Source organism: Eubalaena glacialis, chromosome 2 (genome assembly GCF_028564815.1).
Source record: "Eubalaena glacialis isolate mEubGla1 chromosome 2, mEubGla1.1.hap2.+ XY, whole genome shotgun sequence".
Classification (NCBI taxonomy): Eukaryota; Metazoa; Chordata; class Mammalia; order Artiodactyla; family Balaenidae; genus Eubalaena; species Eubalaena glacialis.
In genome coordinates this window covers 62,763,720-62,787,270 of record NC_083717.1, presented here as the reverse complement: position 1 = coordinate 62,787,270, position 23,551 = coordinate 62,763,720, and the positions used below count along the sequence as shown (strand labels likewise).

At 56.9% G+C, this 23,551-nt stretch overlaps 2 protein-coding genes across 10 annotated transcripts in view; one reads left to right on the top strand and one right to left on the bottom strand.

Annotated features, from left to right (window-relative positions):
- Window positions 1–529: 529 nt before the first annotated feature.
- ISLR (immunoglobulin superfamily containing leucine rich repeat) lies at window positions 530–3,706 on the top strand. 2 transcript variants are annotated; one of them, XM_061181931.1, is made up of 2 exons: window positions 530–821; window positions 1,651–3,706. In XM_061181931.1, exon 2 carries the CDS (start codon window positions 1,659–1,661, stop codon window positions 2,949–2,951), a length of 1,293 nt encoding a protein of 430 aa, XP_061037914.1. In that variant the 5' UTR covers window positions 530–821; window positions 1,651–1,658; the 3' UTR covers window positions 2,952–3,706. The 2 variants fall into 2 exon arrangements, with proteins under 2 accessions (XP_061037914.1, XP_061037913.1); XM_061181930.1 differs by lacking the exon at window positions 530–821 and adding an exon at window positions 1,364–1,453.
- A 2,394-nt stretch (window positions 3,707–6,100) lies between these two features.
- Window positions 6,101–23,551, bottom strand: part of STRA6 (signaling receptor and transporter of retinol STRA6) — a 29,312-nt gene continuing 11,861 nt past the window's right edge. For all 8 annotated transcript variants that reach the window (XM_061181926.1, XM_061181928.1, XM_061181922.1 and 5 more), the window contains 16 exons: window positions 23,336–23,421; window positions 21,635–21,774; window positions 21,015–21,038; window positions 20,665–20,831; window positions 19,167–19,289; window positions 16,857–16,924; window positions 16,602–16,678; window positions 16,268–16,329; window positions 15,162–15,324; window positions 11,473–11,548; window positions 10,300–10,433; window positions 9,047–9,164; window positions 8,856–8,957; window positions 8,045–8,208; window positions 7,632–7,781; window positions 6,101–6,962 (listed from right to left, as the gene is read on the bottom strand). In XM_061181926.1, coding sequence (XP_061037909.1) covers window positions 6,793–6,962; window positions 7,632–7,781; window positions 8,045–8,208; window positions 8,856–8,957; window positions 9,047–9,164; window positions 10,300–10,433; window positions 11,473–11,548; window positions 15,162–15,324; window positions 16,268–16,329; window positions 16,602–16,678; window positions 16,857–16,924; window positions 19,167–19,289; window positions 20,665–20,831; window positions 21,015–21,038; window positions 21,635–21,774; window positions 23,336–23,421 — 1,824 coding nt within the window. In that variant the 3' untranslated portion in view covers window positions 6,101–6,792. The remainder of the gene's footprint in view (window positions 6,963–7,631; window positions 7,782–8,044; window positions 8,209–8,855; window positions 8,958–9,046; window positions 9,165–10,299; window positions 10,434–11,472; window positions 11,549–15,161; window positions 15,325–16,267; window positions 16,330–16,601; window positions 16,679–16,856; window positions 16,925–19,166; window positions 19,290–20,664; window positions 20,832–21,014; window positions 21,039–21,634; window positions 21,775–23,335; window positions 23,422–23,551) is intronic.

Below are 23,551 nucleotides of genomic sequence, written 5' to 3'. Positions count from 1 at the left end.
ACATAAACATGCACACACACACACCCAAATATACAGACCCACATACACCCACACAAACACAGAGACACACAAAGACTCAGCCTCACACCTACACAAATACACACACCCAAACATTTCCAAACACACAAATTCACCCATACATGGTCTCACACCCACATCCACACAAACACACATACAAACTCATCTGCACATAGAGGTGTCACACCGACACTCAGACATGCACACACAAGTGGACACACAATCCCTCACACGGTCTCAGCTTGGAGAATGCCCCCCCCCCACCGTGCATTCTTTTCTTGTTCAAAGTGAAGTTAGAAGTCTCCCACCTTCCACGGGATTCAGTTTCTCACCCTTCCCCCCACAAAAATCCTTCTGGCCACATCTTTTCTTGGGTCTTGTCCAGCTAGTGCTGTGTCTTTAAGGAAGTTGAAGCTGCTAAAAGTGAGTTAGAGAGAGGAAAAAAAAAAATCAAAAAATTTGGCATCTTTTCCCCCTCAAGTTTCTGGTGTCACTTATGAAACACGGGTCCTTGTTGTTGCAGAGAAGCAGTTGTTTTGCTGGAAGGAGGAAGTATATGGGCTGCCTGGGCTCCCTTCCTGCAGCCTCCTCTCAGCAGACGGTCTCAGGTACCCTGTCCGGATAAGGAAAGGGCAGGCCCAGGTGTGCAGACTGAAGGTGGGGCAGGGGCCAGGCTGCCCCTTCCTGCAGCATCTTCATCTTCCCTTGGCCCTGCAGACTGTCCAGGGCTAACTCTTCCTTTGTTGCTTTTTTGGTTCCATCTTAGAAGAGGCTCTGCTTGACTAAGAAAAAGTAGTTTGAAGGTAAGCCAGCTGGAAGAGGGCTCCAAGGGCCAGTGGGAGGAGAGGGCAGCCTGCTGGGCACAGGGGCTGGGCTCTCCTGGGCACTTTCCTGTTGGTTTGGGGTGCTTGGGACAACCCCTTGCTTGGATCTGTCCAGGGGGCCTCAGTCCCTCTAACAACCGCAGCCCTGGAAATCTCAGCAGTATTTGGGTTGAGCCACTGGCCTCACCCAAGCCAGCTGAGAGGTCCTGGCAGGGGTTTATTTAGGCAGCTGCCTGGCGTAGTTTGAACCGAATAGGCCAAGGGTGTGATTCTGTAGAAAGGGTCTGGTGTCTGCTGTGGTCACGGGCCGGTAGGAGCGGGAGAGCGGTGGGTGGGGTGGATGGGGGTGGTGTGCACTGCACAAGGGGCCTTGTCTAGGCCGGGGCAAAGCATACCTATGGGGGGCTCTAGTGGGAGGGACTGCGGCCAGGATGTGGGAGGGCAGGAGGGAGGTTCTGCCGAGTGCTGGGAGGAGGAGGTGGCTGGAAAACAGATTTCAAGCCATAAAGTCAGCTAGGAGCTGGCCGAGGCAGGGAGAGCTCTCTGCTCAGAGAAGGAGCTGGGGTCCTCTTCCGTCCGGTCTTCACCCGCTCCTGACTGCATGACCTCGGGCAAGTCCTGGACCTTCTTTGGGCCTCAGTTTCCCCTTCTATAGAATGGGGGTGGTGGGCTAGGTGGTGTTGGGTCTTAGCTGGATGATGCTGGCAGGTCCTTCTGATGGGGAAGAGCTCTGGGTCAGGGTGCTGAGAGGGACGAGTGCCTTCTGCGTGTCCTCGGGGTCACCTTGGTGGCATGTCCTTCTCTGCAGGAGGTAGGATGCAGGAGCTGCGTCTGCTGTGCTGGGTGGTCCTTGTGGGCCTGATGCAGGCCTGTCCCGAGTCCTGCGACTGTGGGGAAAAGTACGGCTTCCAGATCGCCGACTGTGCCTACCGTGACCTGGAGGCCGTGCCACCTGGCTTCCCGGCCAACGTGACCACATTGAGCCTGTCGGCCAACCGGCTGCCGAGCTTACCAGAGGGCGCCTTCAGGGAGGTGCCCCTGCTGCAGTCGCTGTGGCTGGCGCACAATGAGATCCGCAGGGTGGCCGCTGGTGCCCTGGCCCCTCTGGGCCAACTCAAGAGCCTGGACCTCAGCCACAATCTCATCTCTGACTTTGCCTGGAGCGACCTGAACAACCTCAGTGCCCTCCAGTTGCTCAAGATGGATAGCAACGAGCTGACCTTCATCCCCCGCGACGCCTTCCGCAGCCTTCGTGCCCTGCGCTCCCTGCAGCTCAATCACAACCGCTTGCACACGCTGGCAGAGGGCACCTTCGCACCGCTCACCGCACTGTCCCACCTGCAGATCAACGATAACCCCTTCGACTGTACCTGCGGCATCGTGTGGTTCAAGACGTGGGCCCTGACTACTGCTGTGTCCATCCCAGAGCAGGATAACATCACCTGCACTTCACCCCACGTGCTCAAGGGCACACGGCTGAACCGCCTGCTGCCGCTGCCTTGCTCGGCACCCTCGGTGCAGCTCACTTACCAGCCCAGCCAGGACGGCGCCGAGCTGCGTCCTGGCTTCGTGCTGGCGCTCCACTGCGACGTGGACGGGCAGCCAGCCCCCCAGCTCCACTGGCACATCCAGACGCCCGGTGGCACCGTGGAGATTGCCAGCCCCAACGTGGATGCCGATGGGCGTGCCCTGCCCGGTGTCCTGGCAGCCAGCAGCCGGCCGCGCTTTCAGGCCTTTGCCAATGGCAGCCTGCTCATCCCCGACTTCGGCAAGCTGGAGGAGGGCACCTATAGCTGCCTGGCCACCAACGAGCTGGGCAGTGCGGAGAGCTCGGTGAACGTGGCACTGGCCACACCGGGCGAGGGTGGCGAGGATGCACTGGGGCGCAGGTTCCATGGCAAAGCGGCCGAGGGTAAGGGCTGCTACACGGTTGACAATGAGGTGCAGCCGTCGGGTCCTGAGGACAACGTCGTCATCATCTACCTCAGCCGTACTGGGGGCCCTGAGGCTGCAGCAGCGGGAGGAGGGGTCTCTGGGAAGCAGCCCCCAGGGCTGCTTCTGCTGGGCCAGAGCCTCCTCCTCCTCCTCCTCTTCCTCACTTCCTTCTAGCCCCACCCCCACCCAGGCTGGGCTGGAGCAGGCCCAAGGCCTCGCTGACTCCTGCCCCTGACGCTGCAGCCGTCCCTTACGAGTGCTGCAGGGGTCTGGGCTCGGCGACTCTCGAAGCCTGCATCGGGGACTTCCCATCTTCCTACCTCCCTTTCTCATCTCTTCTGGAACACTCACCGCCCCAACTTCTAGACTTGCTCAAAGCTAGTGACTAGGACAGAATTTGATCCCGTAACTCACCGTCTACGGTGCTAATTGCTGCTAACCACAATGCCCATGCTCCCTTCTCAGGGGCAGCTTGCTGACAGGACGGTGCCCTAACCAACCGGGGGGGGGTGGGCACTCACTGATGGAATTCTGGGCACTGGGACTGACAAGCTGCTGAAGGCTATGGGTGGGGCTTGGGGCTTGGGGCTTGGCAGGGAGGTAGGTTGAAGCAGACAGGGCACAGGAGATGTAGAGTAGGATGTAGCGGAAGTGGCTGGCGTGGCTTTGAGGCTCTCTGACCTGCTTGAGCTCCTGCTGACCTTTGGTGTTCTCTGATGACTTGGGGGCTTGGGAGGCTCTGCCCTCATCTCAGACTGGACTGGAGTATCCAGAATGTCATTCATCTCCTCACCCTTCCTCCCTCAGCGTGCCCCTCCATCCTGGACACCTGCCCTGCCTTCCTCTCCAGGTATGCATCTGTAGCCTGCCCCTCCAGAGAGGTCAGGCAGCCTGGGGGCGGCAGAGAAATAAACAGCATTTCTGATGCTCCCCTGCATCTGCCTGGTGTTTTGTCTGGATCTAGGGGCCCCCCGGTGGAGGATAGGACTGGAAGGACAGCCAGCCTGTCTGCCCACATGTTCCGGAGCCTGTGGGGCAGGGAGGGGTGGCCCGGTGGTGGGCTCAGGGCTGGGTTGAGCTGTAGATGTTCTCCTCCACCCCCCACCTAGCCCACGGCACAAATGGGAGCATGAGCCTGACAACCATTGCAAAGGCTTCCCTGGGGTCCCTGAGCAGTGGCCTGAAGGAGGTGTTTTGGAGGGGGCATGGGGGAAATCAAGTGCCTGGGTTGTGGCCTCTCTTCCCAGTCCTGCTCCTGGAAGAGATGTTAGGGAACAGTGAGGAAAGCAGGGACGGGCAAGGCAAGATGGAGGGGAGAGAGAAGGGAGGAGAGAGGCGATGTAGGATGGGGTGAGAGGGAAAGAGAAAGACCCAGAGAGACTGAGGACAAGAGAACATATTTGAAGGAGAAGTCAGAGGAAATGAATGGTACTTCCTCCCACATTTCCAGAAAGAGGAAATAGTATTCCTGGAGGAAATTCTTCTCCTCACAGAGCAGGGGGATCAGGAACTGACTTGGGGGGTGGAGGGCCTGGCAGCAACCTGTGGGTCTCTTAGGATGGGGTCAGAACCTGGAGACTGTAGAACCTGTGCTGGGTCAGAGATGCGTCTCTCTACTGCCTTCATCCCTGCCCCTTTCCCAATCAAATGGTGCTATGCATAGGGACAAGACCCCATGAGAGAGGCTTTGAAGCCTCTGACTAGAGCCCCCAGAACTGCTGAGTCCAGTGAAGTGGCGGCAGGGAGGCCAAGGAACGTGGGGTAGCAGTTGTGAGCATTGGAGGCTGGCCAGCCCCGCTTCCTCCTCCTTCCACATACAGCACCTCCCCATCCCCCCTGGTCAGCTTGCAGCTCCTGCTGAGCTGCTGTCACCAGAGCACATGTCAAGGATGACTGCACCTCTAATGGAAAGCAGCAGGATGGTGCCGAGTCCCCTGTGCTGTGCCACTTTGGGTAAGTCACTGCCCATCTCTGGACTTCAGTTTCCTCAGAAAACAAAGGATGGGCTAGGATATGGTAACTCATTGACTCTGACCCATTGACTCTGATTATCTAAGGCTTGATAATCCTAACCCAGCTTGGACCCCTTGACATCTCTGGCTCCATTCACAGCTGAGCAGGCTTGGCTTCTTGGAGTAGGATGTGGGCCTAAGACCTGAGTCGGGGGCAGCTGGGGAACATTTGTGCTCTGAATGAACTAGCTACTCGCTTGTTTTAAAGTCATCCATGGCCCCCCATGCCCTCAAGGTGAAGCCCGAGTTCCCCAGCCAGATGTTCGTGGCCCCTCTGACTGGCTCTCCAAAGTCAGCCCTCCCCACCTCTCTTGGAATGGCTAATTATTGTTCCTTTAACAGTCTGCGATGTCTCATCCTCTGTACGTTTACTTATACTGTTCCATCAGTCTGGACACCCTTCTCCTGTTCCTCACTTGGCTAAGTCAACTTTTGAGAGTCGGCTGAGGTACCACCTCCTCCAGAAAGCCTTCCTGGATGCTCTTCCCTCACCCCCCCCCAAATTAGACTAGGCCCCCTCCTCTGGCTCACACAGTCCTGACTGTCCAGTGTCCCAGCCTGATTACACTCTATTATGACTCTGTTTCCATATTAAGGGCAGAGACCCAGTCTGCCTTCTCATTCCTGAGACCCCGTCAATCACTAACACAGGGCTAGGAAGACATTTTTCAGTGGGCTGCAGTGGGATCAGACCCTGCCCTCTTTGCCCTCTTCCTGGGCATCCTCGAAGGTGGGTTGAGGCTCCCTGGCCCTGCCTGGCTTCCTGCAAGTTCGAGGCTGTAGCTTGAGTGCAGGAATGTGGTGTAATTGTGCAGATATTTCTGGAGGCCCCACTGATCCAGGTGTGTGGGGTGGCCACATCTGCCCCACCCTCGGTAGCCCCAGCCCCACAGTGGCCCCCAAACCCTCACTCATACATGCCCACACCTCAGTCCCCAGCAGGGGGAGGGACCCGCTCAGCTGCCCTCCCTTCTGCATACTGGTCTCCTCCTACCTCCATACCTTTATTCATATTGTCTCCCCATCTCTTGAAATCTCTCCTCCTCCCCAAATCCTGCTCATTCTCGAAGACCCAGAATCAGTCCTACTTCCAAAGCCAATGCTCACACAGCTCAGGGGTGGCACCATAGGTCCCCAGACTCTCCACCACCCCAAGGGATGTGGCCATGGTTCCCGTTCTGCCCCCCACCCAATGCCCAGCCCAGCATTGACCAGAGTACCCCAACCCCACCCAAGCCCCATAAACAGTGTTGATTGACTGAGATGCCGGGCGGTTTTCCCCACGTACCGCTCCCCTTCAGGAAGACTGTTTCTTAGGGACAAGTTTATTACAGGGAACACACTAACCTCTTTCATAATATCTAAAGGCCTACCAGCTACAAAAATATCAGGCTCTCAAGTGTGGCCAGCTCAGTGTGGGGCCTGGTTTGAGCCGTGACTGCTGCCAGGTAAGAGCCCACGGCTTCCTCCTAGGCTGCCTTGCAGGCCACGGGGCCCCCCAGGAGGAGTGGGGAAATCTGCAGGAGAGAGGAAGCGCTGTGTCTGGTCACGGTGGTGTGTTCCAAGGCTGAGTGGGCCCAGCTGGAATCCTAGGTTGTCCGGGCCTGCATCACCAGCCCCAGTCAGGAGAAGGCTTCTGTGAAGCCTGAAGGCTGGCGGCAGAGCCAGCGTGGGGAGGGGCCTGGATGTGGCCGCCCCGCTTCCACTGGCTCCTGGACCAAGGGCCTAAACCACCGATTGCTTTCTCCAGAGCCCTAGCTGGCTTCCCAAGGTCAAGGGGGCAGACCAGAGCCTTCCCAAGGCTTGAGGCTCATAATGCTGACAGACTTCCATCCAAGCAAAGCAACCCCCGGCTGGCCCTGAACCCCCGGGACCTGCTGACAGAGCTGGTGCCAAGCAGAGAGGCTGCCATGGCTGGAGTGATGACGCTGGGAGAGCTGGGGAGGGAGTGGGCTGGGAGGATGGGAAGTGCTCCAGCACAGGCGGTGTGGCCTCCCCCACCTTCAGGGCTGGGCACCGTTGGCCCGGGCATCTGATAGGGCTGTCTTCCGGAAGGCCTGCAGGGCTGGGTTGTGCAGCAGCGTGTATGCCAGACCCCAGCGGGCCCTGCCTCGGCCTACCCTGGGCCCCGCTCCCTTGGCCACCCGGTCCTTGGTCTGCAGCAACCGCATCCCTGAAAAGAGACCTTCTGTGAGTCACTCAACACACACCCAGCCAAGCCCCACCCCCAGCACCAAGACCTGAGCAGAGTCTGAAAACCCCTTGTGTATGTAGGGTGAGGGAGGCCGAGACTGGGGCTCCAGGTGCCCGTTCACAGAGTGGGAAGCCAGGAGAGTGTGCAGTGCAGAAAGGTGTTTGTTGAGGCTCAGGGTGTCATCCTCTGGGTGGCCAGCAGAAGAGGGAAAGGATGAGCTCTGTGGAGGGGGCTGGAGGCAGGGCTGGGACAAGGGTCTGGAGCCAGCTTAGCGTCCCCCTCCCTACTACACACGTCCCAGGCAGCAGGGCGGGGGAGGAGGTACTGCTTAGGAGAGGCAGGGGCTGGCCTGGGGTGGTAGGAGTGACAGAGCCCCTTAGCTCTGAGACAGCTGTCTCATTTTCCACGTGAGGAGTGAGTGTGTGTGCACACACGTGACAGAAAGTGTGTGTATGTTAGTATTATGGGAAAAATTACCCTGAGACGGACCAGGAGAATTCTCACTTCTTCTCTCTCACAGGTAGCCCAGAGAGGAAGTGGGCATTTTCCTAGCCCTCTCTCCCTTGCATTGCTGGAGGGCGGGCGTGCCTCCTTCCTGGGAGAAGCCGGGTGGGCTCAATTTCCCCCATTCCCAGTGGAAAGGCTCACCTTCCTCTTCCTCCCCCAGACTGAGGCCATCACGGGGGACCGTGCGGGGCTGGGGCCTCCGAGTTCGCAGGAGCAGGGCACAGAAGGCTGTCGAGGCTGGATGTGACTGGCTGACCTCCATCTTCAAGAAGTTGCAGTATGTGTGGTAGCCTGGGTGGGTGGGGAAAGGCAGTGCTAGTGCGGGGGGGCCCCAGCCGGCACCTAACACAGACACAGGGAGTGCCCTGCACACCCTGCATGCGAGCACGTGGGCACCTGAGCGTGTTGCACGTGCACTGCACATGGCCCCCTACACATACCCACAGCTTGGGGTTACAGACATCCTCTGTAGAGACTAGGTCAGGGCAGACCCTCCCGCACTGCTTGGGCAGCCTGAGCGTCCCCTGCCCCCAGCTCCTGCCCAGTAACCTTACCGGGGTCGAAAGTGGCGGCTCTAGGTGGCAGCAGGCTGAGGTCCATCTGGCCAAGGTGGACAGCATTGTAGAGGGCAGAGAGGAGCACTCGCCAGGCGGCCATCATGGCACCCACCAGCACATTGATGGGGAAGAGAAGGAAGGTGGCTGCATAGAGTGCTCGCCTGGGGTCAGGGAGAAGAGAGCTGAGGCAGGTGCTCACACAGAGTCCCTTCCTCAGGGTCAGTGTCAGACCTAGATGACCACAACTGCCGTGTATTTGTTGAGAACACCTCCGTGTACCCATCTTCTGGGCTGGGTCTGCTCTCTCAACCCAGCTCACCCATCCCACCCATCTGGGAGACAGAGGCCCAAGAGAGACTGGGTGACTTAGCTAAGGTTGTCTGGCTAGTCAGTGGGGTTTAAGTCCAGGTCCACCTGGATCTTTCTATGACCCTGGTGTCCCCACCTCCCTCCTCTGGGTCCCTTGTCCACCGACTCTAAGTCTCTCCTGGGGCCAAGGTCCTCCCACAGCCTAGCATAGAAATAATATTTCTGTTAACCTCCTTCCTGCAAAGGGGAGAGCAGTATTGATCCCCAAAACAGGAAAGGCTCATGGGGGTATTTCTGGCCCTGTGACAGGTAAACAGAGAGGTATTTTGGACTAAGCTGGGTCACTGACCCCTTTTAAGGCAAGCTCTTTTTACTACTCACTGGGCTCCCCATTAGAGAAAGGGGAAAGATGGCAGACAAGGGAGAAGGGCACAAAAAGAAAGCCACCGAAGAAGCAGCTGAGGGCCTAAGGGAGGCGCAAGCCCAGGAGCCACCTCACCGGTTGGTCAGCTCTGGACGTCCATGGTGAGTGTCTAGGAAGACCCAGTGGGCTGCCATGTTCTGCAGGGTCACAGCCAGGGCCAAGGTCAGCCAGAAGGGCCTGTGGGGGGTGAGGGGATGGGGAGGGTGTCCCTATTAGTGGTCCTCGGGGAAGCGGTCCCAGAGCCCTCAGCCCCTTGCCTCACTCACCATGAGGACTTCAGGGATCGGAGGAGCAGAAGGTTCCTGCCGTGGAGCACGGGCATGAACACCAGGAAGGCAAGGGCCAAGGTCCCCAGGAAGAAGAGGATCTGCTGCACCAGGAGCCCTGCCAGCATGGGGAGGAGAACAGGGCAAGGCATCAGCCCACCCTTGCCACTCCCAGGAGCCCAAGGCTTTGGAACTGGGCAGACCTGGTTTCAGATACCTGCTCTGATGCTGCTTAGCTGTGCCACCTTGAGCAAGTTATTTTACCTCTCTGAGCCTTGGTTTCTTCCTCTGTAAAAAGGGGATAGCAGCCCCTACCCAGGAGGGCTGTCGTGAGGATCCAATGAGACAGTATCTGTGGCAACTCTTTGAAAACCACAGAGTGCTTTGCAAATGTTATTTTCCCCCAGTTGCTCCTGAGTCCTTGAGGACAAGACAGTATTTGAAATTAATGTTTGCATTCCTACTGGCCAAAGCCTGGCACATGGTAGGTACCTGAAAGTTGCCTGTTGAAACAGTTGGCTAATTGTTTACATGGGATATGTACAAAAGGGTTTCAGAGGCATAAAGTTTACCTATACGAGGAATTATGACTTTTGGTGCTACTGATTCGTCTACCCCTTTATCATCTTTTTCCACCTCCGCCAGCAAGGTGAGAACTGAAGGAACCAGCGGCAGAGGGAGAAATCAGGCCCTTGCTTTGGCAACAATGGCCCCAGCCCCCTCACATTTGCAAGGACTTTATTCACTGCAGTGCCCAAGGGGAGAATCAGAAACTCGGAGCTTGGAGGGGTCCTTGAAGTTAATCTAGTCCAGTTCTCTCAGAGCAGGGTCCTCCTTGCGGCCCCCAACCATGGCCACATAACCATGCTTGAATACTCCCAGTGACAGGGATGACCTCCTGAGACAGCCCATCATGATATTGCCCTCCCTTACAAAAGCAGGAATATGCCTCCTCGAACTTTCCAGCCCTGGGTCCACTTCTGTGTAAACCCCTGGTGGCACCCAGGAGCCATCCTCATGTGATGGGTATCCTTTTACCAAGGGCCCCTGCACCTACCCCCCCCCACCACCTGTGTGGACTCCCTGAGGGCAGGGAAGGCAAGGTGGGTCCCTCCTCTTGCTTCTGCCCCAGAGCCAGCTCCAGCACAGGCAGACGCCCAGAGGCAGCCAAGACCTGCTGAGCACCCTCCCCTCCCCCACTCGGGCCAGTGGGGCCTGCCGAGGTCAGGTGGAGTGGGCAAGGGGGCGCTCACCAAGGCAGGTAAAAGCAGTCTGGTAGGCGGTGAAGCTCATCCAACAAAATATGGCCTGGCGGGAGGGGCGAGGGCTCTGGGGCCGGGGGCCCAGGTCCAGGGCGCCCCCTCGGTGCAGAGCTCGCAGGTTGGCCCTGGGGTGGGAGTGAGGAAGCCAGCGATCTCAGGGAGCACACACGCTCCCTAATTTCCTGCTCTGGGCCAGCCTCTGGCTGAACTCCCAGTCTAAGTACAACCCACGGCCATGGGCAGGGAAGCCCAGAGCTGTGGGAGCCCAGAGGAGCTACTAACCCAGCCTGGGAGATCAGGGAGGGCTTCCCAGAGGAGGTGATGTCTGAGTTGAGTCTTAAAGGATGAATAAGACTAAGCTGGTGGGGGGCGGGGCAGGGATCAAGGGAGACAAATTAAGGCAGAAGGCTCAACCTGAGCCAAGTCAGGAACGTGGGACACAACAGTAGGGATGGAAAGTGATCTGCAGCTCGGCCATCAGGGCAGGAGGCAAGCTTCCAGGCAGGCAGAGGCTTGAGGGCCTTGATATGCCAGCCTAAGTAGAGTCAACCCTGTGAGAAAAGATCCCGGGGCAGGAACCCTGAGGCCTGATAAATGTACGGCATACGGACCAGCTCCCTGCTAAGTCCCTGGCCCTCCCCTCCCCACCCACTCTACTCCCAACTAGAAGCTTCTCTCCCTCTCTGCCCACATTTCCTCAGTGCTCCTTACCATTCACCATGAAAGGGCAAGGTAGGCGGCTTGGCATTCCATGTCCCACAATAATCTCTCTGGTGCCCCAGCGCCAGCCCGTCCACTCCTCACCCACACTTCACACTTGTTCTTGCCCACACAGTTCCTCCCGCCTGCGGCACCCTTCCTCCCTCATCTCCATTCCCAGGTAGCATGCCAGCTTTCCCAGGTGGCCCCACGCCAGCCCTTCATCAGCCGTACATCAGCCGCAGATGTTTCTCCAACCGGACAGGGATGCCCCACCTTCTCCACCCACCACAGGGCAGCTGGGCAGCTGGGCTCAGTAACAGCCTGGTCCTGCAGGGACTCTCCCTCCCTCCAGCCCCAAGTTTTTCCCCACAGGCCTCCTGGGTCAGGGGTCCTGCAGGCCCACAGGGCTCTGACCCCTTCCCCACGTCTGCACCGGGGGGGGAGTCAGAGCCTGTCACTAACCTGTGTGTCACCAGCGAGCGGGTCAGCATGAGGAAGGTGAGCAAGCAAGACAGAACCAAGGCCGAGATGTAGCAAACTGGAAGGTGGAAAGGGAGCAAAGTGGGAGATCAGGGCCTGGGGGTCTCCTGGGAGACCCCAAACTGCTGCCAGGGTGGTACCTGGGTGGGAGTTATCCCTGCCCCATGCCCCACTCTGAGCGGAGGCCTCTTGTCACATCCCCTGTTCTCAGATCCAGTATAAGTCGATGACCTGGGTTGACCAATACTGCCAGGTGACATCTGGTGGCCAAGACAGAGAGAGGCCAGCTCTGAGGCTGCAGACCTGGCCCTCACCCTGGTCTTGCTGCTTCCATTGCTGTGTGACCCCCAGTGAGAGACTCCATCCAATGTGGCATCCGCCTTCAGCTCCATGGCTTCCTGGCTGTGTGGGCTTCAGGGGGTCATTTCATCTCCCATCCTCAGCTTGCCCATGCTGGGCACACTCCTGGGCTGCCCATCTCCCAGCATGTTGTGAGCCATAAAACCCCATCAGGGCCTGCATCAATGGCCTTTGTTAAGATGTGAGCGCCCGTCAGTGTGGCCTGAGTCCATCAGAATGAGGGAAGTGACCACTGCTACCCATCTCCTCCCCGGGTCGCCACCCTCTCTGTCCATGTGCACAGATCATGAGTTCCCTGTATCACCAGCAGCTGGGGGAGAATGCATGGTGTTGTGAACAAGCCTGGCATTTAGCATAGCAGGGATGCAGGGCTACAAACCTTCCACCCTATATCCACATCCAGTCTTACTCAACACCCTCATAGCAACCCCACAGGAGAGGCACAGGGAGACATGGGACCAACAAAGAAGCTGAGACTCAGAGGGAGGGCCTGACCCGCCAGCCACACTGCTAGGAAGTGACAGAGCAAGTGGTGCAATCATTTCCAAGCAGACCTAGAATGAGCCCAGGGTGTCTGCACTCTGATCTCATTAGTCAGCCAAGGGAAGCATTCCTGGTTCCCATCAGAGACTCAGGAGGGGAGCAAACACACACGGGAAAGGCAAGCACTAGGTCCTTGTAGCCACAGGTTCTGGAGACGTGGGTCTCAGCACTGACAGCATATTAGGATCACCTGGAGCTGTTCAAATTCCCATGGCCCAGGCTGTACCCCAGGCCAATTCCATCAGAATTTCTGGGCATAGGACCCAGGCCGTAGCTTTTGGGAAAGCAACTCCGGTAATTCCGATGTGCAGTCAGGGTTAAGAACCACTGAACTGGGTTTGTTTTTTTTTTTTCAAAGACAGAGCCTTAATGATCTATTTCAAACAGCAACTGATTGAAATCAATCAGCCAACCACATGTGTAGAGTTCCTGCTACAGTGGTTCTCAAACTCAGGCTGGCATCAGAATCGTGGGAAGGGCTTGTCCAATCACAGAGGCTGGGCCCCACCCTCAAGGTTTCTCAAGTCTGGCTTGAGCCTTGGGATTTCTTACAAGTTACCAGGTGATTCTCAGGCACAGCCAGTACTGAGGATGACCGCTACAGAAACCTGGGGCCAATCTGCCTGTCCCTGGCTCACTCCTCCGGGGGCAGAAGGGGGCACTTTTCTGAAACGTAAGGCTAGGAGAAAGCCCTGGGCACGCGCAGCTCTGCCCTGTTCCATCTGCCCTCCTAGAGCCAACACGGTGCCAGCGAAGGTACATTCTGGACTGTTTCTGCCAGGAGGTGAGGAGCCTGCCTGCCGAGCCTGCCCAGGTGAGTGAATAGGTTAATTGGGGTGAAGGGTTAGCAAGCCCCCTTGGTCCCAGCCTGGCCTTTGGTCTCCATTTGTCTACCTCTTTCTCCTCTCTACCTCAAATGTTTCCAAACTTGGGTCCCTCCTAATCCTGGTACCCATAAAATCTTCCTGCACTTTGCCTCCTCTGGGACTCTGCACCTTCCCCCTTCTGGGCCTTGATTTTGTGGATCAGTCTGTCTCCCCTACCCAATCAAGCGCCTCTAGGACAAGGTTGCCTTTAGAGCTTCAGCACCCATTTTGCAGGTAGGAAGATGGAGGTCCAAAGGAGTAAAGTGGCTTGCCCGGGTCACACAGCTGGTAAGTGATGGAGCAGGAATTCTAATCTAGTCTGCCTGACTCAGAGTGTGAGCTTTCTGTGAACGATGCCAGGTGCCAGGTGGGCAGCCCTAAAACAGGCTCTCGAAGCTCAGAAGACATTCGCTTCTTAGGCTAAGGACAGACCAAAGGGTCTCCAAGCTCAGATCTAATCTCAGTTCCATCCCTGGCTTGCTGAGTGCTTGGGGCATATCTCTAATGCTCTTGGGCCTCAGTTTTCCTTGTCTGTGAACTAGAAGGTTGAACACTGATCTGTTTGACCCCTGCATCCAAGGAGATCCAAAGTGGGAACATTTGGGCTTGGAAACTGCAGCATGTGATTAGAAGTGTCAGGTGTGTTGAGTAGAAACCAAATCCATTGTCCTGGACATGTCACTTCCTCCCTCTGCCTTTTGATTTCCTGCTCTGTGAGATGAGATCAATGACGCTGACCTAACAGGGCTGCTGTGAGCAAGGTGTGAGCTTGGATGTGGACTGATGTGGGCCATGTCTGCTCCTGCCTGTGGCCCAGATTGCAGCCAACTTGGAAAATCTCCCTGGAGATGTCATTTTCAGCCCATCCAGAACTTGTCACCTGTCTATCTTGTGGGCTTTGGCCACAGTTCCAGGGAGCAGACGTACTCAGGAAAGTGGTGGGAGTGGTGGTCGGTGAAGGAAGCAGTCACTGCACACACCTCTGCCCACTCCTACTCCCTCCCTGATGGTAATGGTAAGGAAGAGCTGCAGAGCAATCACACCTCCACCTGCAATACTGGCAGCCTAGGCTCTGACCATCACATGTTACTCCTCAAGGGCCAGGGTGCCTTTGCCAGCCAGGGACTCCCAAGCCAGCAGAGGGTGCAGGCCCCATGACACCTGACCACCAGGCTTTGTCTCAAGGTGATGGAGAGCCCCAGCCTGGGCGTCAGGAGATTGTGTTCTTCTCTTGGCTCCTGTCTGCCTGGCTGTACAACCTCAGGTGATTCCTTCCCCGTGTGTCAAGTGAGGATACTTCTCAGTCTCCTCCACAGGGCTGTGGAGGTGGCGTAGGTGGGAAACAGGGCTAAGGGCTAAAGGAGGCATCAGACCACAGAAGGGGAGACTAGTATAGTTCCCGAGCCCAGGAGCTCATTGTCAAGGGAAGGAAGGAGAAAGGAAGTGCCTGGAGGACAGGGATTGGGGAAGAGAAAGCATCCGCCCTGCCTGACCCCACCCACCTGCCATGAGGATTAGCTCAGAATCCTGGCGCACTGTCCCACTTCACTGCCTCCTTTTCCCCTTCCCCACCCACAGCAAAGGCCCAGGGCTGTCCCCTCAGCTCACACATACCACACCCTCCCCCATCTCCACGCCTGCAGAGCTGGGCAAAGTCACTAGGGGTGGGGGTGGGAGACACCACACAAGCTAACAGGTGCCCGCTGAGATGACCTTCAGGTCTCAGAGACTTGGAACTGGAAGGTCCAACCACCCCAATTTGGAGATGAAGCAGCCAAGACGCAGAAAGGGGAAGGGACATGCCCAAGGACACCCCGCATGTCCGCAGCACCTGGGACAGAGCTCAGGTATCCCAGCTGAGGTCCCCACTGCCGGCCCTCGGGGGCTCCCGAGAGGCCTCACCTTCCAGAGCCCACAGGTAGTGCTTCACCAGCTCCACCACCTCCTGCCTGTCCTCTGAGAGCACGATGCCAAAGCCAGCCAGCAGGTAGGAGACGTCCATGGTGATCCCTGCCCTCACCTTCTGGATGGTGGGTACCACGCCCACCAGTAGCAGCAGGGCCACCTGGAAGAACCCCCAAATCAGGGCGGCAGGGCCTGGCTGTGCTCACACCAGGCACTCCCATCCCAGGAAAAGTGTTTTCTGAGACTTCAGGGAAGGAACTCTGGCAGCACACGGGCTGCATCCACATGCCCATCTCCCTTCACAGTGTTCTTATCTGTCCCTTAGAGCAGCATCCTCGTGCCTCTAATCAGCACATTACAAACAGATACGACTTAGCCTCATAGGCCTCAGATATGCTTTCAAGCAGCACAAGTATATGTGTATACCTCTGACTGCCTATCAATCATCTATTTATCTAAACTTCAGAATATAAAATTTCCAATTTTTCCATGTTGGAGAAAGCAAAGTGTCCTATAAATGAGCACAGGCATTGAAGCTGGACAGACCTGGATTCAAATTTTGGCTACCCTGAGATATTAACTGGAGGAAATTGGCCAAGTCAAGTTCATCTCTCAGCCTCAATTTCCTCCATCTGTAAAATGGAGAAGAATCATACCTACCTTCCAGGGTTTTTGATTTTTTGTTTGTTTTTTTTTCTGGGGGGGCGGTAGTGGTGGTGGGGATTTATCAAACACATATTATCTCACTAAATCTTCCCATCTAAAAGGAAGTAATTCTATTTCCTCCATTTCACAGCTGAGCTAATTGTTTCAGGGACGTTGAGTAACTTGCCCAAGGTCACTCAGGAGGTAAATAAAGGAGCTAGGATTTAAATCCACATTTATGTGACTCCAAAACTCGTGCTCTGACCCTATGTGAGCCCAACAAGAGTTACCATTCCCTCTCTTCTGGGTAGGCCAGCATTCGCAAGATGGCCAGAAGCAGCTGGGCAGGATTTTGGGTGGGGCTTTTGGAGAGCTGAGCTGAGGGCCTGAGCCGTCTCAGGCTTGGGGGCTGGGAGTAGGGGTCCAGAGGCAAATGGCACTACAGAAGCAGGACATACCTGGTAGATGGCCGTCCCTGTCAGGGTGACTGAAAGCACCAGCTTCAGGGGGAGTCGGAATCCTGCAGTCCCCAAAAGGAGGGGTGTGGTGAACCCCAGCACCATCCAGCCCCGGGAGCCCCATCCCTCCCAAGAGGCCTAGGAAAAGGGCCAGGGCTCACAGGACCCTGGACCACCAAGGCCAGGCCAGGGGCTTCCCCTTGTCCCAAGCTGGGGTTGTTTTTCCTGATGACAAGAGTTTGGGGGAAAGGAGCAGACCTTCTACTGCAGCTGTTCTGTGCAAAAGAGGGGTGAGGTCACCTGTCACTCTCGACCTCAGCTCCCCACGCCATACCTCGCTGTGGAGTGTAGATGTAGTGTCTGAAGTAGATCCAGGCCCGGGACAGGAAGCCCTGCTTGGATGTGTGGGAGCTGCAGAAAGACCCAGGCAGGAGGGAGCTCTCAGGAGAAGCCCCTGCCCTGAGCCTGGGCCCCAGGGTTTGGTTCATTCCTCATCTCTGCCCCACCATGCTGCCCAGTGCCAGCCTCCCAAACAAGCCTGCCTGCCCAGGCCTGTCCCCTGGCCCAAAGGGTTTGCCTAGGACCTCACCTGCTTTTCAGCTTCTTCTGGCAAAGGAGGGTCCTCAGATATTCTTCAGAGTAGTTGTTCTGCAGCCCCTGTGGCGACAGAAAAATGGACAAGCAGATGGGACCTGTCTCGAGCCATCCCTGGGGCCCTGGCTCAGGGTACCATAGTAGGTGCGCATACAAACCTCTTGGCTGTGGTGGAGTACAGAGACGGGCCATCCCGTGGGGACGAGGTCCATGCCCCCCAAAGCTGCCCTTTCCTCCTCCGTAAATAAAAGACTAATCAGTCTCCTATCTAAGAACTCTCAATGCAGGGAAGTTCTTCCTAAGGTCTATCTCCAACCCTCTCCAGCTTTACTCAGTCACATCGCATCACTGCTTTCCTCCTGGCCCTCTGGCCTCTAGTAGCTAAGACTGAAGCAAAAGGGAACTTATGTCCCACGAGCAAATCCCTGACCAGGACACGGGATAGGGCCATTTCGGGTCAGATCCCCCCAGCCCTCTCCTACTCCAGGGAGATCACAAGGGTGACCTGATTTGTCTAAGCCACATTCCAGGCCTTAAACTCCCTGCCAAGTGGCAGAGGCCCACAGTAAGATGCAGTGAACCCCTGGCCCCTGACGATTAGGAAAATATAGGCCATTGTCACCTGTTGCCATGGCAACCCTGGGATCCAGGGCAGGTGGGGGTCAGCTCAAAGCTTGACTGTGTCCTTTGAGGCTTAAAACTCTTTGACCAAGGGCCAAAGAGGATTTTATTTCTCCTAAGACTTCCCAAGAGGAAAGGCATGCAATGGAGGGAGAGGCCGAGAAGATCCCTGGAAGAGAAGGGAAGGGCCTGGACGAGGTGCTGTGTATCCTGGGGAGCTGCTCCCCTCTTCTGAGCATCTGGAGGGCAGTAGTGACAAGTACTGAGGACCCTACTGCTACCCTGTGAGAGCGAAACCCGGAGTCAGGTGGGCCTGTGGGGGACCCAGGGTCGCCCCGGAGATGCTGAGCCCACCTGCCTCTCCTCCCCTCGCTCTTCATCCCTCCATGGGGACCTCACTCCTTCTCTGGCTTCAGTCCTAGCCCCTCTCCTGAGCTCCAGGCCCACGGTCCAGCTGCCCACCAGACCCCTCAGCGCCACACACCTACAGCTAGCTACACATCGTCCCCCGCACACCTGCTCTCATCCAGCGTTGCGTATGTCAGCAACTGGCGCCACCACCCACCTGCTGTCTGTCCTAGATGCCACCCTTCAAGCCTTTCCTTCACCCTCCACATCTGCAGAGCAATCAGCCTTTTGCATCTGTGTCTTTAACCTTTCTCAAGGGCCTCTGCGGAGCAGTCTCCCTCTTCCTCCTCTCTCGCCAGGAAGAGCACTGGGCCCCGCCTCCACCCATGCTCCCAGGTCAGCTGGATGAGCCCTGGCTGCACTTCTCACAGTGCACTGTAAATACATGTTGCTGCATCCATCTCCCCCAGCGCACTGGGAGTCCTGGAGGTCCGACACGAGTCACTCGGCTAAGTCCATAAACCCAGCCCAGGGCCTGGCACAGGGCAGGTGCTTAGAAGGTCTACCTAATCTAAAATAAGATTGCCATACCTTGTAAGAATTCCCTCTTGCCACGATATATTCATCCACACACCCACCTACCCACTTACCCAAAACTTCAGAAATATTTGCTGAGTGTCTATTGTGTGCTAAGACCTGTCCGGTGCTGCAAATCATGCATGAATGAAAGAGAGGCAACCCACCTCTGCCCCTTTACTCACGCTCTTTCCTATGCCTGTAATGCTTTCTCCTTATTCTCTCCCCACTCCAGATCCTCACTGTCCTTTAGTCCATGCTATGTCTGTCTCCTCCAGGAAGCCCCCTCAGCCTGCCTTAGTTCTCCCAGCGCTCCCCTTTATCTAATATTATCCAACCTAGGGTTGATTCATAATGCAATTCTGCCCTGGGTGCTTCCTGAATCATGTCAGCATCTGCAGAGCTCCTATTAGGCGCAAGACTCCTGGCCTGTCTCATTTCTCCAGCAGGATCCTCAGTGTTTCAGAAGCAGAGCTATGACTTCCCTGTCTTCTGGCCCACTTCTCCTTTGTTGAGTCCCCACTGTGCAAACAGTTTGGTGCCCCGGGCATCCTGGGTGCCAGCCGAGGGCCTGGCCTGGCCTTTGCCTGGGGAGGGAGGACCAACCAGTCCCTCTGCGACTCAGCAAACATTTTCTGAGCACCTGTTATGTTCTAGGCTCCACACCAGGCATGACCACATGTAGGGGAACAATAGATATGGACAAGTCCAGGGTGTCTTGGGTGCTGAGTACGAGCCCACCCCAGCCCTGCCCCTTTACCTTGGAACCCGCTGCTGCCCCGTGACTGAAGCTTTTCACCAGCTGCACCGGGTACCAAAGGCTCAGGAATCCGAGGCCCAGAAGGAGAGGCAGAGAAGCCAACAGGGAGTAGTACTTGTAGATCTGGATGGACAGACAAACACCCAGACACACCAACCTTCTGCTTCCTTCCCCCAACCGAAGACCAGGGTCCATTTCCCTTCCCAGCTCACAGAGGGCCCTGAGGGTGGTCTAGGGTGCATGGGAAGGCCTCTGGTTCTATCACTACTCCCCAGCCAGGGCCACTTGGCACCAACTTCTACTTCCCCTTCTCAGGCCCTGCAGAGGTACTTGCCCCTCTCCCAGGCCCCTGGACCCCCAGGCCCCTGGACCCCCAGGTCCCTTACAGGATCCAAAGGGAGTATGTTTTGTAATCCCCTCCTACCCACCCCAGGGGGCTGGGATGGGGCCTGAAACCGGGGACATCCACCTTCTATGTCCCTACGTTCCTGGTGCTTTGACACAGGCCTGATTTCTTCTATTACAGTTTGCAACCTGGGCATCTGGGAAGTACATGCTCTGCCTCCTGGGGTTGAGGCCCTCCTAGGGTTGAATATGTATTCATCTATTTGTTAATTCAATATGTTTTTATTGAGAGTTTAGTATGTGCCAGGTCCTGGCTGGTGAAAAAGACCAGTGAAGTCCCTGCTCTCACGGAAACCACCTAATCTTCAACTCTACCCTGAGGGATTCGTGTTATCAACTTCATTTATGAGGGCAGGGCAGGGTGGGGGGGAACCTGAGTCTCAGAAATGTGATAAGGTGTCTTCAAAACACCTAGCACCACCTGGCATCATTTCATGTATTTGTTTGTTTGTGTGACTGTGTGTCCCCTTCTGGAATGACAGCTCTTGGGATGTCAGGGACTTCATCTGTCTTGTTCACAGCTGTATTCCAGTGCCTGGAAATGTCCCTGGTGCAGAGTATATGCTCAGATATGTTTGTGGAATGAACAAAGGAAGGAAGGGATAAAGCTGGATTCAAACCTGGGTTGTCTGACTCTGTAGGCCACACCCCCACCCTTTGGGCTCTGGACTGGTCAGCTTCACACCCCAGCCAGCTCCAGTGAACCAGGTTCTGAGGTTCTGGAATTCTCTTTTTAGCCCTCTGAGACCATCCCCCAGCTCAGCACTTGCGTCCTCCAGCTCTCTTCACTCCCACTCCAGCCTGGCCAAGGGAAGTCTGGGAGATCAATAATGGGGGGATTTCAGGCTTCCTCTCCCTCCTTCTCTGCCCCTTCCCCCCTCCTTCCCCCTCCCAGACTGGAAGCTCCTGAGGGCAGGCCCAGCTGCTTGGTCCCCAGCCTCTCCCACAGAGGGGCGGAGCTTGGAATGAGCATGTGTGTAAAGGCGTGAAATCCTGTGCAACAGGGAAGCAGGACAGAGAGGAAAGGAGCCACACTGGTTTAAGCAGCTCCTCCACGCCCCACCGCCCCAGGTCGTCGTGAGTCAGTGGTTACCTTGGGTGACATCGGACACTCTGCCCTTTGCCAGACCTGGACCCCCAGATGAGCCCAGGACAGCACACTGCCGAGCAGGTGTGCGGCTCCATGCCTGACCGTGGCACAGACAGCCAGGGGATAGTAGAGGGCAGGGTAATAGAGCAGAGCCAGTATCTTCCACGGCCCTGGAAGGCAAGACAGGCAGAGAGACACAGGATGGAGGGGCAGATGTGGGGCCTGGGTCCAGCCCACCCAAGCTTCTCTCCTGTCTCCATCTTCCCAGTCCCTCAGCTGATTCCGTGGGCAAGAGCCCTGCATGCAAATCCAGGCTCTGACTAGTAGCAGCTCTGTGATCTTGGGCAAGTTACCTCTTGGAGTCTCAGTTTCCCCGTCTGTAAAATGGAAATAATATATAGTACATTAGCAAAGATAAAATGAGAAGGTATGTGTACAGTGCTTTAGCACAGTACCTGAGTTAGTACTCAATAAATTAAGCTACTATTTTGTTACTATTCCCTTCTCTGACCCTCAGCATCTGCCACTGTAAAATGGGGCAAATATCTGCATTTCGTGGAGTTGCTGTGAGGATCGGATGATCTAAGGAGGTCATGTTGCAGGGCGGTGGCTCCTCTGGATGGCAGCTGTCCTTTTTACCATCACCTCCTTGAGCCCAGCTCAAGTCCCCAGGACCCCTCCCCGCACCCCTCCCCACCCTTCTTCATGCTCACACAGGACTGGGCTGTCTGGGGGACTCAGCCTGTGCTCCCTCCCTCCCGAGGGTGGGGTTTGCACAAGAGCAGAGAGGGCAGTATTGACCCAAGGACAGAGCAATAGAGGTTCCAGGCACTGTGGTGGGACAGTTGGGGAGGGTAACGGGACAGCGTCTTCTGGTCTATGGCTCATGGCTGGAATGGGGAGCCCCAGTGCTCTGGATTCCCACCTGCCCCCTCTCATCAATCCAGCCCAGGGCCTCAGCTGTGCTGGGTACCTTGGCCGGGTGGTAAGGCGAGGGTCAGGAAAGGCAGTGGGTCCTCAGTGGGGAGCAGCAAACACAGGGAGCTGAAGAGGACCGTGAAGATGGCAGCAGGCACGGTCCGGGGCCTGTCCCCAGCCAAGAAGTCCACAGGGCTGGTGCAGAGGCAGGGGCAGGACAGGGGGCAGTCGCTCAGGCCCTGCACGCCCATTACCACACACCAAGTTCCATAAACCGGGGAGGTGGAGTCAGTTCCACTTTCCAGATGGGAAACTGAGGTCCCTTCGTGTATTCATTCCACAGATGTCTGTGTAGTGCCTCCTATGTAACCAGATCTGGGCCCTGTGGCAAAGTGACTCAGGAACATCCCCTGCCCAACCCCCTGCAACAGGCAGACACAGAAGGAACGAGCCTGAGCACTGCTCCCTCCGCCCACGCTGGAAGCTTCAGGAAACAGCCCCCTCCACACTAATCGGTCTGTCTGGGCTGGCTGACCTTCAGAGAGCTGGAGAGTCACAACATCCTTATGCAACAGCCGCCACCCTGGCCTGGGAGCGGCCCTGGGGCAGAGGGCAGACAGCGGGCATGGCTGTCCCCGGCATCACCCCTCTGGGCTCAGGGCAAGCCACTCAGACCCTCTGCTTCTGTGCTCCAGCTTGCCTTCATGCCCTGAGGGCTCCACCCTGCTTCGGTCTCCCCCAGGCCCTCCCCCAGGCAGGGCACGCTCTTTCCTGGGCCAGCCAGTGTGGCAGAAACCCCAGGCTAGTTCCTCACAAAACCAACATGGCAGGCCCCACCTCCGTGTGCAGCCCAGGCCTGGGGTGCAAGGCTGTCTACACTGGGGCTCCACCTACCACCTCCCCCAGGCCTTTGGTCTCTCCCACACAAGGCTGCCCAGTCCTGTCTCCTCAGGGTCATCCCCATCCCAGGCTCTGGGGTTGCAGGGCTGAAGGAAACAGGGGGAGAAAATTTCAGCCAGAGGGAATGGAGGGCAATCCCTCATAAATCTGCCTTGAAGCATCAGGGTCCAGGTAACACCCTCAGGGAAATGAGGGTCAAGATGGCATGGAGGGGAGCTTCCCTGGTGGCACAGTGGTTAAGAATCCGCCTGCCAATGCAGGGGACACAGGTTCGATCCCTGGTCCGGGAAGATCCCACATGCCACGGAGCAACTAAGCCCGTGCGCCACAACTACTAAGCCTGCGCTCTAGAGCCCGCAAGCCACAACTACTGAAGCCCACGTGCCTACAGGCCGTGCTCTGCAACAAGAGAAGCCACTGCACTGAGAAGCCTGTGCACCGCAATGAAGAGTAGTCCCCGCTCGCCGCAACTAGAGAAAGCCCGCGCGCAGCAACGAAGACCCAACACAGCCAAAATATTAAAAAAAAAAAAAAAGATGGTGTGAAGTGATCATGGCCTGTCGAGACCATGGGCTGCCTGAGGGGGTGTGTCCTAGAGCTGGGCCCTCTTGGGCTCGGTCTCCCTGGGGTCTGGAACAGGAGTGGGTGCACCTGAGTGGGTCCCTCCCCTTCCCCCAGGGGGTCCCAACTAAGCCTGGAGATCTGGGTGGGGATGGGGAGAGCCCCCAGACTGAGAGAGTTTGGGGTGTCCTGGAGGCCAGAGCTGGCTTCTAGGTACCTAACAAGCCACCACCCTCCCAGAGTGGCCCTGTCAGCTGGGCCCCCTGAGCGGGGGTGCCCAGGCCAAGGCACCAACCTGGGGAGCCCAGGCCTGCCGTGCCCACAGTGGGGCCAGAGCTGGCGGCGCTTCACCAGCATGGCCAGCAGCAGCAACACGAGGATCTGAAAGGAGAGCACAGAGGAGCGCTCGGGTGCCCAGGCCTTCCCCGAGGGGCTGAGTCAGAGCACTCGGTCCCAGGACCCCCTACCCCACAGTGCACACTCCTGCAGCAACTGGGGACTGGCTAGGAGG